The following is a 13726-nucleotide window of genomic DNA, read 5'->3' as shown; positions in this document are numbered from 1 at the left end:
AAGGCCCTTGATCACGGCAAAGCCGTTTGTATTGCTCACTGGGTCGTTTCCAATCAACCAACCAAATTTGAGGCCAATCGGAGTTCGTCAGAAAAAAAAACTTTTGCCAGGCATGGCATGCTGTCTGTTTTCTTTAAAAATTTCATAGAACTTTAAATATTCAGAATCCAGGCAATATTTAAAAACCTTACTCAACTATTAATTCAATGAACATGAAACATGAATTCGTTTTACAAGATCTGAATAATGAACAATTATCAACAATACATGAAACATTCTGTTTTTAAACTTGAATTATAAACAGTGATTTATTTCAATCTCATCATTGAATAGAACATCAAATCATAAATTCATAAACAGAAAATAACGTATTTATGATACAACGAATTCATATATGAAACAGTAACGCATCATGATATAGACATTCAATCAATCATGAATTATCTTATTACATTATTTAGTATATGTAAGAAGACTCGTGATACCAATTGTTAGAATATGCACAGCGGAAGCTATATTCAGGATCACAAATCTTACATATAGACTAAACAATATAACATAAACGAATTTAGAAGAGCACTAACCTGTTTAAACTTCTACAAAAGTCGTCCAGATGCCAAGGATCCAGAGCTACGATCTTCTCCTATTTCCTGATTGACTGTTACTACCAAGTTACTTGTGTGGGCAAGTATTACTTGTTTTTCAAATATGATTTCTTTCATGCCATATCCAGCCTATTTATCTAGTTTTCCCACTCAAGAATGAATTGGAAAAACGTCCAAATAAATTTCAGGCTTAATGAGCAATTAAGAGGATCATGAGAATAAATTGAGATAAAAACGTTTTCATCCATTAAAGGCCAAACGTTTTTGTAATAAGAACAAAAACGTTTTCATCCATTTAAGGCCAAACGTTTTTGTCACTAACTCAATCTTTAACTCTCAAATAATTCATCCTTTTAAAGAAGATCAACAATAAAATTAATTTGTCCTTCTTTTCAAACTTGGTCAATTAATCAGGCATAGTAGGGACCGTAGATATATTTAATAGAGGCTTCCAACTACGATAATAATTCTCAAATGAACGAATTAACCATATCGCAATAAATTACAAAGTATTCCACTAAAATTCTGTAATTGCACTCCTCGATTTAATTTCGAAATCTACCACTACATCTTATTTAACCCCCCGTGTTAGAATTACCGACACCAATCAATTAAATCAAAATTATCTGAAAATTTAATTCATTGACTAAATTAATCCTTTATTATATTTACTTAACTTATTTCACGTGACGGATCTAAAATCCACCTGCAGGGTTTTCACGTGAAAACTTATAAGTAACCATAAAGGGGTGTCTTCAACTCGGGTCCGAGACACGGTTCTATCAACTAATTATTATTTCACTAATGTAATTTGTCATTATCTAATCTATTAGGAATTTATTGACTCATCAAAAAGTCTCACCTTTTAATAGATTAAAACAATAAAATAAATTACATAGATCATAATAATTATATCAAGATTGAGAGTATAAGTACATGTAGTGGACTAGAGAATTTATTTATAAATATTCAGAACATAAACAAATGTCTCTAATTGGTCCGTTCAATACATACAAAATGTACTAGCACAAGAAGTTGAATTTAACCATTCTCATAATTAAGATCAAATTATATTTAATCTTGTGCTACGATCATCAAGATGTTCGTCCTACTTCATCTTTGATCGTGAACATAAATTTATAACTTATATGCACCAACAATTTTAATCTTCCGTGTATGAGTTAAAATACTCCATACACAAAACTGTCTACTATATAAGCAATGGACACACATATATACATAATGATCTATTTAAACAAAAATTTATTATATTAAATATATAACATAAAAAATCTTTACAAGGGATTAAATAAAAAATACAATAACACAATTACATGGTTAATAGTATATCCCAACAGTACCAAACCTTGCATATCGCTTGTTTGTATTGTTTACTGTTATTTGCACCATTAGTAGATCTATCAAATGCAATACCCACGAGAATAATTATTAGTTATGTGTAGAGCCTTATTTCTTTACAGCAGGCAATCAAACAATGTTAGCTTTTCAGAAAGAGTGACGGAGTTATTAATATTAAAAAAGAAACACTCTATAATATCTTTTTATCTGTACACAAATAATTTTTCAGGTTAGGCAACTCAACTACCGCTTTGTCTTGGATTAAATGAAAAGCAAACCATCACACAAGTTACAAACTATATCTCAATTGAGCAAAATGAGAAGTTAACAGATACAATACCTTCGTATTTGGAGAGATGGTTGTTGAACGACTCCCCCGCATATGTAGATCTCAATGTTGTAGACACATGTCAATAAAAACCGGCTGCAAAAGCTTGTATTTGACACAGGTGGCATATGACAAATACATTACATAAGTAGAAGGATATCTACCTACTATCAATTTTCAGTGGCTTATGAGAGATGTAACAGTGTTTGTTAAACATGATATATTAATGGAATCTTCACATAACGTTGCTAGCCCGTAAAATGCAGAAACACCTGAAATAAATGTCCATAATGAGACCTAGCTCAAGATGCACCATCAGAGCTAGATGAATAAATATGCTAGTCAAATGCAATTGATGCCCTTATTAACTAAAACTTATAACCTCTCTGAGTCACATCTGACTCGAAAATATTCTATCAAGACAACACTCTTTTGTAACTGTATCACACGTATGCATTATAAGCATATGGATTACAGTCCACTTTCATGTGGAAAGTTGTTGGCGTTTTATATTTGACTGACAGTAAATCGGGTGCAAAAGATAATCAACTAAACCTGCTTTACATCTTTCAGGAGCCAAGGAATTGATTTAAGAAAGCTGCCACACATTCCCATAGCTTTTCTAAAGCAGGGAAAATTCAATTACTTACCTCCCTATATGAGTCATTTTATAACTCTATCAGACAACTATATTGTACTCTTTGTTCATTTGTTGCCCTTGAACTCCCAATAGGATGTATCTGCATTTTGGAGATCAATTAACCAACTCCTGACAAACAACCTACCCCTCTTGATCATCCTCCTCTCTAATATAGCCTCAGGCAAAGGACAGTAGGGACTGGACATATGCAACACTGGAGGGTGGTTGAGGACAGCAGGTACTTCATGACATTTTTAAAACTGTGATACATGAAAAGTAGGATGGATCAACACATCAGCTGGGAGCAACAACTTATAAGCAACTTCTCCAATCTTAGCAACAATCATATAGGGACCAAAGTACTTAGCAGCTAGCTTGTTGAAAGGTCTAGTGGCCACAGAGAACTGCCTGTAAGGCGGTAGCTTTAAATAGACCCAATCACCCACACTAAACTGTCTGTCAGACCTGTGTTTATTGGCCAGATCTCTCATTCTTTGTTGGGCCCTGGATAATTGGAACTTCAGCAAGGCAATAATAGCTTCCCTAGCCTCTAGGGATCTATCAACCATCTCATTAGAGGATTCACCAGCCTAATAGGGAAGATGAATATGTGGCTTTTGACCATAAAGAACTTCATAAGAGGAGCATTTGCTAGTTGAATGATAGGTTGTGTTGTACCACCACTCAGCAAGAGGCAAGTGAGCAACCCACTCCAAGGGTTTATCTGAGCAGAAACACGTCAGATAAGTCTCCAAGGTCCTGTTCAAGACCTCAGTCTGACCATCTGTTTGAGGATGGTAGGCTGTAGATTTATGCAATTGAACTCCTTGCAAGGTGAACAATTCTTGCCAAAAGGAACTCAAGAAAACAAGGTCTCTATCACTGACTATAGTAGAGGGCATAACATGCAACCTAAACACATTGTCCAAGAAGCTTTGAGCTACAGTTTGAGCAGTGTAAGGATGCTGCAAGCAAATGAAATGGCCATACTTACTCAACCTATCAACCACCACTAGAATGACATACTTGCCTTTGGATTTAAGCTAACCCTCACTGCATCCCAAATTTCCTTAGCAGTGCTAAAAAAATAACGCTATTGCTGATTTCTAGAAGCATAGAGTTCAATAACCAAGACATCACTATTGCATCATGTTCATCCCATGCATCAAACGTGGGGTCTTCTTTAGATGGTCTTGTACCAAGAAGGTATCGTATTTTCCCTTTACCCTTTAAAAAGGTACGAACCAGTTGAGCCCATTTAAGGTAATTTTTTCTATTCAACCGATAAGAGGCTTGAATGTTTTGCAGATCACCAGATGAAACTGTAGAGTTATGCCGAAACAGTTCCAGAGGCTGGAATAGTTGCAACAATCACATTTTCTGGTATAGTTCTTGAATGGTTTCAATCTTTGGGTAGATAAAGATTAAAAAAAAAAATTCAAGACAAGATGAATAAAACTAGTAAGGAATAAGCCTAAAGCTCTAATACCATGTGGAATAAGATAGTTGAATGATTTTATTCATATCTTTCTATGTCATATACAAGGCTTTATACATGAGAGATTGTGGAACAGAATCACCTAGATCCCATAAAATCTGGGATTCTATAAAATCATATATTTTACTAAAAAGAAGAAAAAGATATTCTAGATTACAACAATCATCTTTAAAATCTTAAGGGATCAAATCTTGATATGGAGAATATCCTCTATCAGCCAACAATGAAGGAGCATTGGTTAACCCAAAGGGAATTACCAAGAACTCATAATGACCCTCATGAGTTTTGAAAGTTGTTTTATGCACATCAGATTTTGCCATTCTCAATTTGTGATAGCCATCTCTAAGATCAATCTTAGAGAACACCTCAGCACCCCCCAACTCATCCAATAGATCCTCAATAATAGGGATTGGGAATTTATCCTTCACAGTTAAATGATTCAAATCCCTGTAATCAATACAAAGTCTCCAACTACCATCCTTTTTTTCAATTAACACAACCGGGGATGCATATGGACTAGTACTGTGATGTACAACCCTTTGATCTAGCATCTCTTGTACCAATGCAGTCGGAATATCAAATATACACTTGTATTGTTCCATTAAAGAAACCAAAGCAACTGGAATGTCATCACATGTGGCTTTGATATCTTGGATGTGGTTACACTGGAAGGTAACAGGTGTGTTCACTAACAACATATAAAATTGTACTTGTTCTGTAGGTTTTTAATTCACATTTTAGCCTTAGTAGTCTTGACTTGAGTGATTTCCCCTCTCAACACATGTTTCTTCCCTTGGTGCATGAACTTAATGGTCCTTTTACTAAAATCAAAGAGAATTCTTCCCAATGTATTCAACCATTGGACCCCCAATACTATATCAATAATTGCTAATGGCAGTAATAGGAAATCAGAAGAAAATGTAGTTCCATGTAACAACCACTGTAGATTCCTACAAATGGAAGCAGTTTGTACCTTCATCCCATCAGCTACACTAATAAACTGTTCCATGATTGTGCTGGCCTTGCATCCTAGCTGCCTTGCCATATCTTCATCAATAAAATTGTGGGTACTACATGTATCAATAAGAATCTGCAATGGACTTTTCTCATGATACCCAGTGACTCTAATGGTCTGGTACCCAGTGACACCAGTGAAGGCTTGCAATGAAATTGTCATATATTCCTCAGGATTGGCAATGTTATCAATTGTTTCTTGGTCCTAGAACTGATTTGGTTCTAGATCCTCTTCCATAGTTACATCTCCTTCTTTACACAATTCTACTAAGAACAACTGCTTCTTGACCTTACACACATCCCCCCTTACATACTTTTCATCACAAAGGAAGCACAGTCTCTTGGCCCTTTTCTCATCCATCTCTGCTGCAGTTAAGAGCTTCCTTCCATTAGCATTGCCCTGAAATCCACTAGGTTTGTTATAATAATTATCAAAAGGTTTCATGTAACTAGTATTAGTTGGTATGGGCCTCTTTTGATTTCTATGAAATTTTGGGGTTGGTAAAATGAGATTCTGATTTTTTTTCAGAAGATCTAATTCCCCAGGACTGAGCTTGTGCCTCAAAAACCTCCTCTTCCAATCTAGCCAACTTATAAGTTTTCATCAGAGTCTTTGGTGCCTGCATCTTTACTGATTTATTCAATTCAGGTTTGAGCCCTTCTAAGAAACAACTGATGGCATTCTCATTAGACAAATTCACCCCAGTCAGCAGCCTATCAAACTCAGCTTGGTAAGCTCTTACATTGCTAGTTTGTTCCAGGTGCTTAATGGATTCCATTGAATCTTCATATCCATCCCCAAACCTTTCATTCAAAGCCCAAGTAGGATCTACAACAATATTCCTAGCTTTCATATATGACCTATGCCAAGCAATAGCTTCCACATCTAAGTGAATTGATGTGACCTTGACCCTTTGACTATAAGGAATTTCATCCATAGAAAAGAATTGGTCCACCTTATGCAGCCATGTTTTCAGATCTTGCCCAGAAAATCTAGGGAAATCTAACCTAGAGCATCGAGTGAGAAAATTACCAGTTACTCCAATCTGAATGTCTCTACTTGTGTTCAACTGCCTCAATTCTCCAAAATTGTCACCTCCAGCAGAAGATTCACCTCTGCAATTATCCAATTCCTTGGCTCTCTACTTCATACTACCAATGGCTTGCTTGATTTCCAACAATTCCTTATATGTCCTCATAGTTCGATCATTCATACTCTCCATCAATTTCTACAGTTGCTCTTGAATCTGCAAAAATTTGTTATCTGTGTCCTCTGTCGATCCTTCTGGGTTCTTATTGCAAATCAAAGTCATGCAGAGGAATGATAGCTCTGAAAGCTTCTCGTTTGGAGAAAAATCGTGGTGGAAATGCGGTTGAAAGCTGAAATGAGACGACAAAATGAGTGAAAGAAGTTACTGAAAGTAAAGCCCCTTTTGTTGTGAAAGTTCCCCTCTGCCTATGCAGTTAGCTCGACTCCAGGTATAGCCCTTAATGGGCATGTAGCCATAGGAATCACACTCAATCGTGATGATAGTAGTTAATCTAGGAGCTAAGACTCGAAGAAGATGAAGACTAGATTAGCTGAGAAGATGTAGAAGAAGGAAGAAAGAATAGATTGATATTATTCATGAATGATGAATCAGTACATTTCCCATGTATTTATACAACTAATCAATGGGTAAAATGACTAAAGAAGAATACAACAAAAGAAACTAACTAACTAATTTCTTGACAGCTGAACAGTGTTAACTGCCTAACAATTCTAATAGATTTCCAGATTCCTTTACATTTATACTCGACTACACATACTTGCATCAATGCATTTTCAGTAGAATTTCAATCACAATTGAAAATTCAGTAGTCAAAACAAACTTCTTAAGTCCCATGCTTCATGTGGGTGTCTAATTAATCAAATCAATGTGATTAAACAAAAAAAAGGTTGTAATAAGAAAAGTGACATAAAATACAGAATAGAACTTACCTTAACTACGATAGCAAAAACAGCCGGCAATTTTGTGAAGCTTGTGAGGAGAAATTCTTAATCCTATTTCGCTTGCTCCTGAGTGAGAGAGTTGAGTTATGTTTAGTACTCCATCAGGTTTAGTTAAATGGTTAAATTACGCGTGTTCTATGTACAAGAAAAAAGTACACGTGGTTTAGGATCCTACAATACATGTGTTTTATGGAAATGATAAAGTAGTACAATTTATGTTGCTTTTTGTACCACACTTTTATGCTGGTGTTTGTACACCACAAATCCTTTCTAAATAAGGGTAATAATAATATAATATAATATAATATATATAAATATTGGTTCAATAATTGGATATATTCTTATAAATATCAAATATAAAAAGAAATACATATCAAATGTCATACTAAATATAACAATATTAAAATTACGATACAATCAAATAATTCGTTTTCTATCGTATAATCTCTATTTGCATGGACAAATATTAATGGGAAAAGGCTCAAATATGTCATCGAACATTCATAAAAGCCTCATTATTTATGTCATCCGTTAAAATTTTGGCTCATCTATGTCATTGTTATTAATGAAAAGGCTCATCCATGCTATTTTTTAACTCCAGTTATACCCCAAACAAGGTTAAATCCTTTTCAATTGAAGTTTTTGGATCTAATGTACTCCTTTTGCTTGTCCCAAATTTTCAACATATTTAATTCTTCACGAAATCATCTCAAATTTCGGCTACATCATTAATTTCTTTTTATAGAAAATCAAAATTTTAAAATCATTTGTAAAGTTTAAAAAATTCACCCTTGTTAAAAAAAACTAATTCCAAAAACCAAAAAACAGTGCCAAAATTTCAAAATTTTACTTTGATTCGTGTTTTTGTAATTGTTTTTACATTAGTTCTTTATTTCCTAGTGTTTTTTTGAGTCTATATTCAAAATTTCAAATGATTTGAAATTGTGGAGAAAATTCTACCATTAAAGAATGTTGAAGTTTTGAAACTTTTGAAAAAAAATCAAGTGCGTCTTGTTAAGTAAGGTTGAATTCGCGTTCAAAAGAAAGAGTTTTTGTATCTAGCTTGGAAGGAAACTACTCTTGAAATTTTAAGTGATTTCGTGAAGAATTAAAGAAGTTTGAAATTTTGGAATTGTTAATTTTCTTTAGAGTTAATATCTCAAAAGGTCATTCAACTTGGAGAATTTATCTAACAAAGTCACTAAAATTTGTTTTGTATCAATAGAATCATTCAACTTAGACATTTGTATCAATAAAATCACTCACCTAAATTTATTATTAAAATAATTAAATTTGGCATGATAAAATAAATTATTTTATTATATCATGTTCATTATTAAAATAATACGTAAATAAACCAGAACTCTTATTATTAAAATAAATTTAATATAACAAAATAAATTATTTTTATCACATATTCATTATTAAAATAATAAATAAATGGCTCAACTCTACATATTTTTAATCGCTCTACAACTCTCATTTCTAAGATTAAAATATCACATATTCATTATTAAAATAATAATAAATGGCTCAACTCTACATATTTTTAATCGCTCTACAACTCTCATTTCTAAGATTAAAAATTAAAATCCCACCACCTCAACTTTGTTTGTTTCCAAAAAAATTTTAATTATGCCTATTATATTACTAATGCATTTTATATGCTTTTTTTATCTGCATTCTGCGTCGACGTCAAACTGCCGTAGGATTATTTCCATTTTCTGTTTGCGTTTTCCCATATATGCAAATGAAAAATAATAATTACTGCAATAACAATCCATGTTTCTGGACGTTTCAACTTTCATGTGAGTTTTGACTGAAAACCTCAATGTGTAAATTAGTGAGGTTTAGGATAAATTTCGATTGATCCTCAATGTGAACGTTGGAATCGATGGTTTTTTATTATTTTAATAATGGACGTGGCATACAAAAATAATTTATTTTGTCATGTTAAATTGATTTAAATAATAAAATTTAGTTAAGTGATTTTATTGATACAAATACCTAAGTTGAGTGATTTTATTGATCCAAATACCTAAGTTGAGTGATTTTATTGATACAAAATAAAGTTTGATGACTTTACAAGATAATTTCTCAAAGTTGAGTGACATTTTAAGATATTAACTCTGTTCTTTATGTGTTATTAAAGATGAAGAAGCAAAAAGAGTACATTTGATCCAAAAACTCCAATTAAAAAGTGTTAAAAATTGTTTGGAATGTAAAAAATGGTTTTGTAAATCGGAATTAAAAAAAAATGGCATGAATGAGCCTTTTCTTTAACATGAATGACTTAGATGAGCCAAACTTTTAACGGATGATATAGATAAACTTTTTCTGAAAGTTATATTTGAGTCTTATCCCTTTATTAATACAACTGATCATGAGTACAACAATAGTATTAACATTCAATTGAACTCGCACTTTGATTTTCCTTTTATTTCATTGACATTTTGAGAACTTGTTAATTAATTTTTCCATCATTCAACTATACGGTACAATTTCACCATATAGCATAAACGATGATTGAAGCAGAAACGCATAGGCAAATCCGATGTCTAGCTTGCTGCGCGATTTCTGTTGTTGATGTAGTAGTATCAACCTGCTTCTCTTCTTCTTTTTGTTCTGTTTTCTGAGGTGAAATTCTGTTTTGACATGTCCTTTTCTCACAATAATACAAATACAACAACTAATTACTGGAAACAAATTAAATGCACTATTTGATCATAGTATTCATGTAGAGAATTAAGAAAATAACAAGCATAGCTAGCTCCAAGTTCCAACTCTTTCTTGGTTCACGATATAAATTTAGGTAGAATTGGTGCTATCAAGATAGGTAGGTGTCGATAACATATCAAATCCATTGAACTTCGTTCCTGCACATTTTGAGTATGCTCCCATGTTATAGAACACTATCAAATCATCCAATTGAAGCTCAGGCAATTTTATGTCCACAGCCACTTCATCAAGGGAGTCACAACTTGGTCCGTAAATCGTCGATTCGCGTATTTCACAACATTCTTTCATTGAAATTGGCTTAATACCCACAAAGCAACTGTTGTACAGTGTTGGCCTAAACGATCCATAAATCCCTTCATCAATCCAATACTCAATTTTCTCACCTCTTACTCTTTTTCCAATCACATGCGTGACTAAAGTAAAAGCCGTTTCAGGAAAGAATCGCCCAGGCTCCGCGATTATTTTTAAATTAGGATCGGGAAAATAATCTTGAATTGCTTCATTTACTACACTAGCTATTTCCTCGAACAACGGGGTGGATCTAAACCCACCACCAATGTTTAAAATTTTCATTTTTGGAATTCCGAGATAATCAGCTACATCAAACACGGCCCTTGCATTGGCAATCGCCTCGCGATAAATGGTGGGATCTTGTGCTATAGATCCAACGTGAAATGACACACCTACAACTTTTAAACCAGCCACATTACAAGCGTAATGCAGGAGAGGTTCAATTTCTTCGGGTAGTGCGCCGAATTTTTTGCCGAGGGGGCGCAAGGAGCCGCTGTCACTAGGGGCTTTGATTCGGAGCAACAAACGGCATTGCGGGTGCCATTTTTTTATCTTGTCAACTTCGAGCTTAGAATCAAAAGTAGTGAAATTGACCCCGACAGCTGCTGCATGCTTGATGTGGGAAATAGCTTTGCACGGATTAGCAAATATGATTTGATTTGGGCTAATTCCGAGATTTAAGACAGTGTAAATCTCGAGTAAGCTAGCACAATCAAAATTAGCACCCAAGTTGGCTAGTTTAGTAAGAAGTGCAGGTTCATTGTTGCATTTGACAGCATAAAAAGGTTTTACATTTGGAAAAGAATGGTTCCATTTGTCCATAAGCCTCTCAACTGTGGATAAATCGAGTATATAAAATGGCTGGCCAGCTTCATGCTTTTCTGCTGCAATTGAACGGATTAAATTTGCCATCTCATCTTTTGGTATATTGTGCACACGAGTAATTTTACCAAAATCTGTAGACATCATGATCAAGAAATATACCAATAGACCGTGAGAATGTGAAATAGAGACGTATAATAGCACTAAAAGCTAGTGTTTTTTAACTTATGAGATGTAAATATGGTTTCTACGTCTCCTTTATATAGAATATCAATGTCTAAAGTATCTAATATTATATTTAATATACTTGTATTATGAGCAACATTTAAAGAGCATATCACTTCATTGAAATCAATAAAAATGCACAACTCACGAGTACCTCATGGTGATTGATTCAATCGCACCTCACTGGAATAATATTTATTTTTTTGGTCATGTTAGGTGATCAGATAGAGTTTTTTCGTATATTTTAGAGACCAAATAATGATTGTGATACTCCCTCTGTCCTTAATTATTTATCCACTTTTAAATTAACACACTTATTAAGAAAACAATAATTGACACAGTGAGTTTATCATTTCACATCTATTAATTATGAAGTGGTTGAATTAAAAACATAAGATTTTCAAGAAGTTCTACATTTTTTTCAAAGTAATTAATTGAGGGTATAGTAGGTAAATAATTGTTGTCCTTTCTTGATTTGTCAAAATGGACAATTAATTAAGGACAACTAAAAAAATGAAATAAGGACAAATAAATAGAGACAAAGGGAGTACATTTAAAGATACGAGACTTTCTTCTTTCGGAAGAGAATTAAATAAAGCATGTGCTTAATTTTTTAAGCCCATATTGATTATCCCTGACGTTCACACTCATTAGGGTGAGTGAGTAGTACAAGTAAATGCAAAACAATGAGTCTATTTCTCATTTAACCTTCTTTCCTTTTTAATTTGTTTTAATGATCATTTTCCTTTTTATTTTATATTTAAAATTATAAAATTTAAAAGTCTTTTTTATTTTCATGAACTATCAAAATATGACGAACAATTGAAACAGACAGTATCAAATCAAGACATCCAACTGCATTTTCTTCATTCATGTCTCATTAATATATATTTGCTGTCGGCATACTACAATATTGTTTTTGGATCTTTTTTCTTGTCGTTGGAGTTGCGTGTTTTTTTTTTCGATCTTTTATACAAGAATTTTTGCTCTTTTTTAAAAAAAAAAAAAAAAAATCGAATATGACAGAGTAGTATTTAATTTGATACTGTACGTATCTTTTTTTTTTCTAAAAAACAAAAGGGAACATGTCCAGCTTGCTATATATGTATAACATATACAATATGAGTGGTTTCAGATATGTCATTCTTATAAAAAAGTGTGGAATGATGAATTATTATGATATAAATATATTTGAATGATTTTTTATAATATTCACAAATAAATTGTTTGAGCTAACATCATTAGAGATAGGTGAGTGATGTGAGTGATTGATCGACTGCTAGGCTACTGCATGTAGGGACGAGCATGCTACTGTATCGTAATGTATCAAAAAATTTGGTTCAATAATTTTGGATTTTTAAAAAAAAAAATATTACTATATTATTATCCTATCAAATTAATTTTATATTTTTAAGTTCAGTTTCAATATTTTGAACTATGGTATTGGTTATGATAGTATGTTTCATTTTATCTTATATTTTTTTTAAAAGAACAAGTAATTTTATTTGTTAATCAATTATACAAAAAAGAGTACTAGTCAAAGTTTCAACGTCTAAAAATAAATAAGTTTTGTGCTAATACCAATTTATAAATTTTTTAATTAGTATTATAATTTCAACGTCTAAATAATTAATTAATTTATAAATTTATTAATATTATAATACTCCACTATATATGAATTGTAATATATATTTTATATTTTGGAATGATATTTTATTTTATTTTTATAAATACTGAAAACTGAATATACATGTGAAATGTCACAATACTAAGATCACGGTATCAAAAAAATGTATATCTATTTGCCATGCTCAACCCGCCCCCCCACGCCCACCCCACCCCACTATCTGCATGGGCAAGTATTTATTAAGTGGGGTTGTTAATTCTTGCTGAAGAAATAGAGGTATGAATTATGATTCATGATTTTGTTCCTCGTGAATCATGATGAATTAATACCCTCTCCACTCATATGTACTTCTCAATAATTGACATAACTATTTTATTTTATTTTATTTTTACACTACTTATTAATTGATGTTTAAAATTAAATCTTAGAATATACTCATTTTGGAGAACAAGAAGTTATTCCCGTATCTCGATTTATATGAATCATTTTTTTTAGTCAGTCTAAAAGAGAATGACACATTTTTAGATTTAATAACAATTGAATTTTAAAATGTTCATTTTACTTAGAGGGTATTTGAATTGACTT

The 13726-nt window shown here is 32.6% G+C and overlaps 2 protein-coding genes across 2 annotated transcripts in view; one reads left to right on the top strand and one right to left on the bottom strand.

The window, feature by feature from the left end:
- The window catches only part of LOC125813833 (tubulin-folding cofactor B), a 228890-nt gene that overhangs the window by 41637 nt on the left and 173527 nt on the right, over positions 1-13726 (top strand). The gene's annotated exons all lie outside the window — the stretch shown is intronic.
- On the bottom strand, positions 10246-11436 carry LOC125813828 (ornithine decarboxylase-like). Its single transcript, XM_049493297.1, has one exon. The coding sequence runs from the start codon at positions 11434-11436 to the stop codon at positions 10246-10248; it is 1191 nt and encodes a 396-aa protein (XP_049349254.1).

Source organism: Solanum verrucosum, unplaced genomic scaffold, assembly GCF_900185275.1.
Source record: "Solanum verrucosum unplaced genomic scaffold, falcon-dt-bn FXZP01000205.1, whole genome shotgun sequence".
NCBI lineage: Eukaryota > Viridiplantae > Streptophyta > Magnoliopsida > Solanales > Solanaceae > Solanum > Solanum verrucosum.
This window is presented reverse-complemented; position numbering and strand designations above follow the sequence as displayed.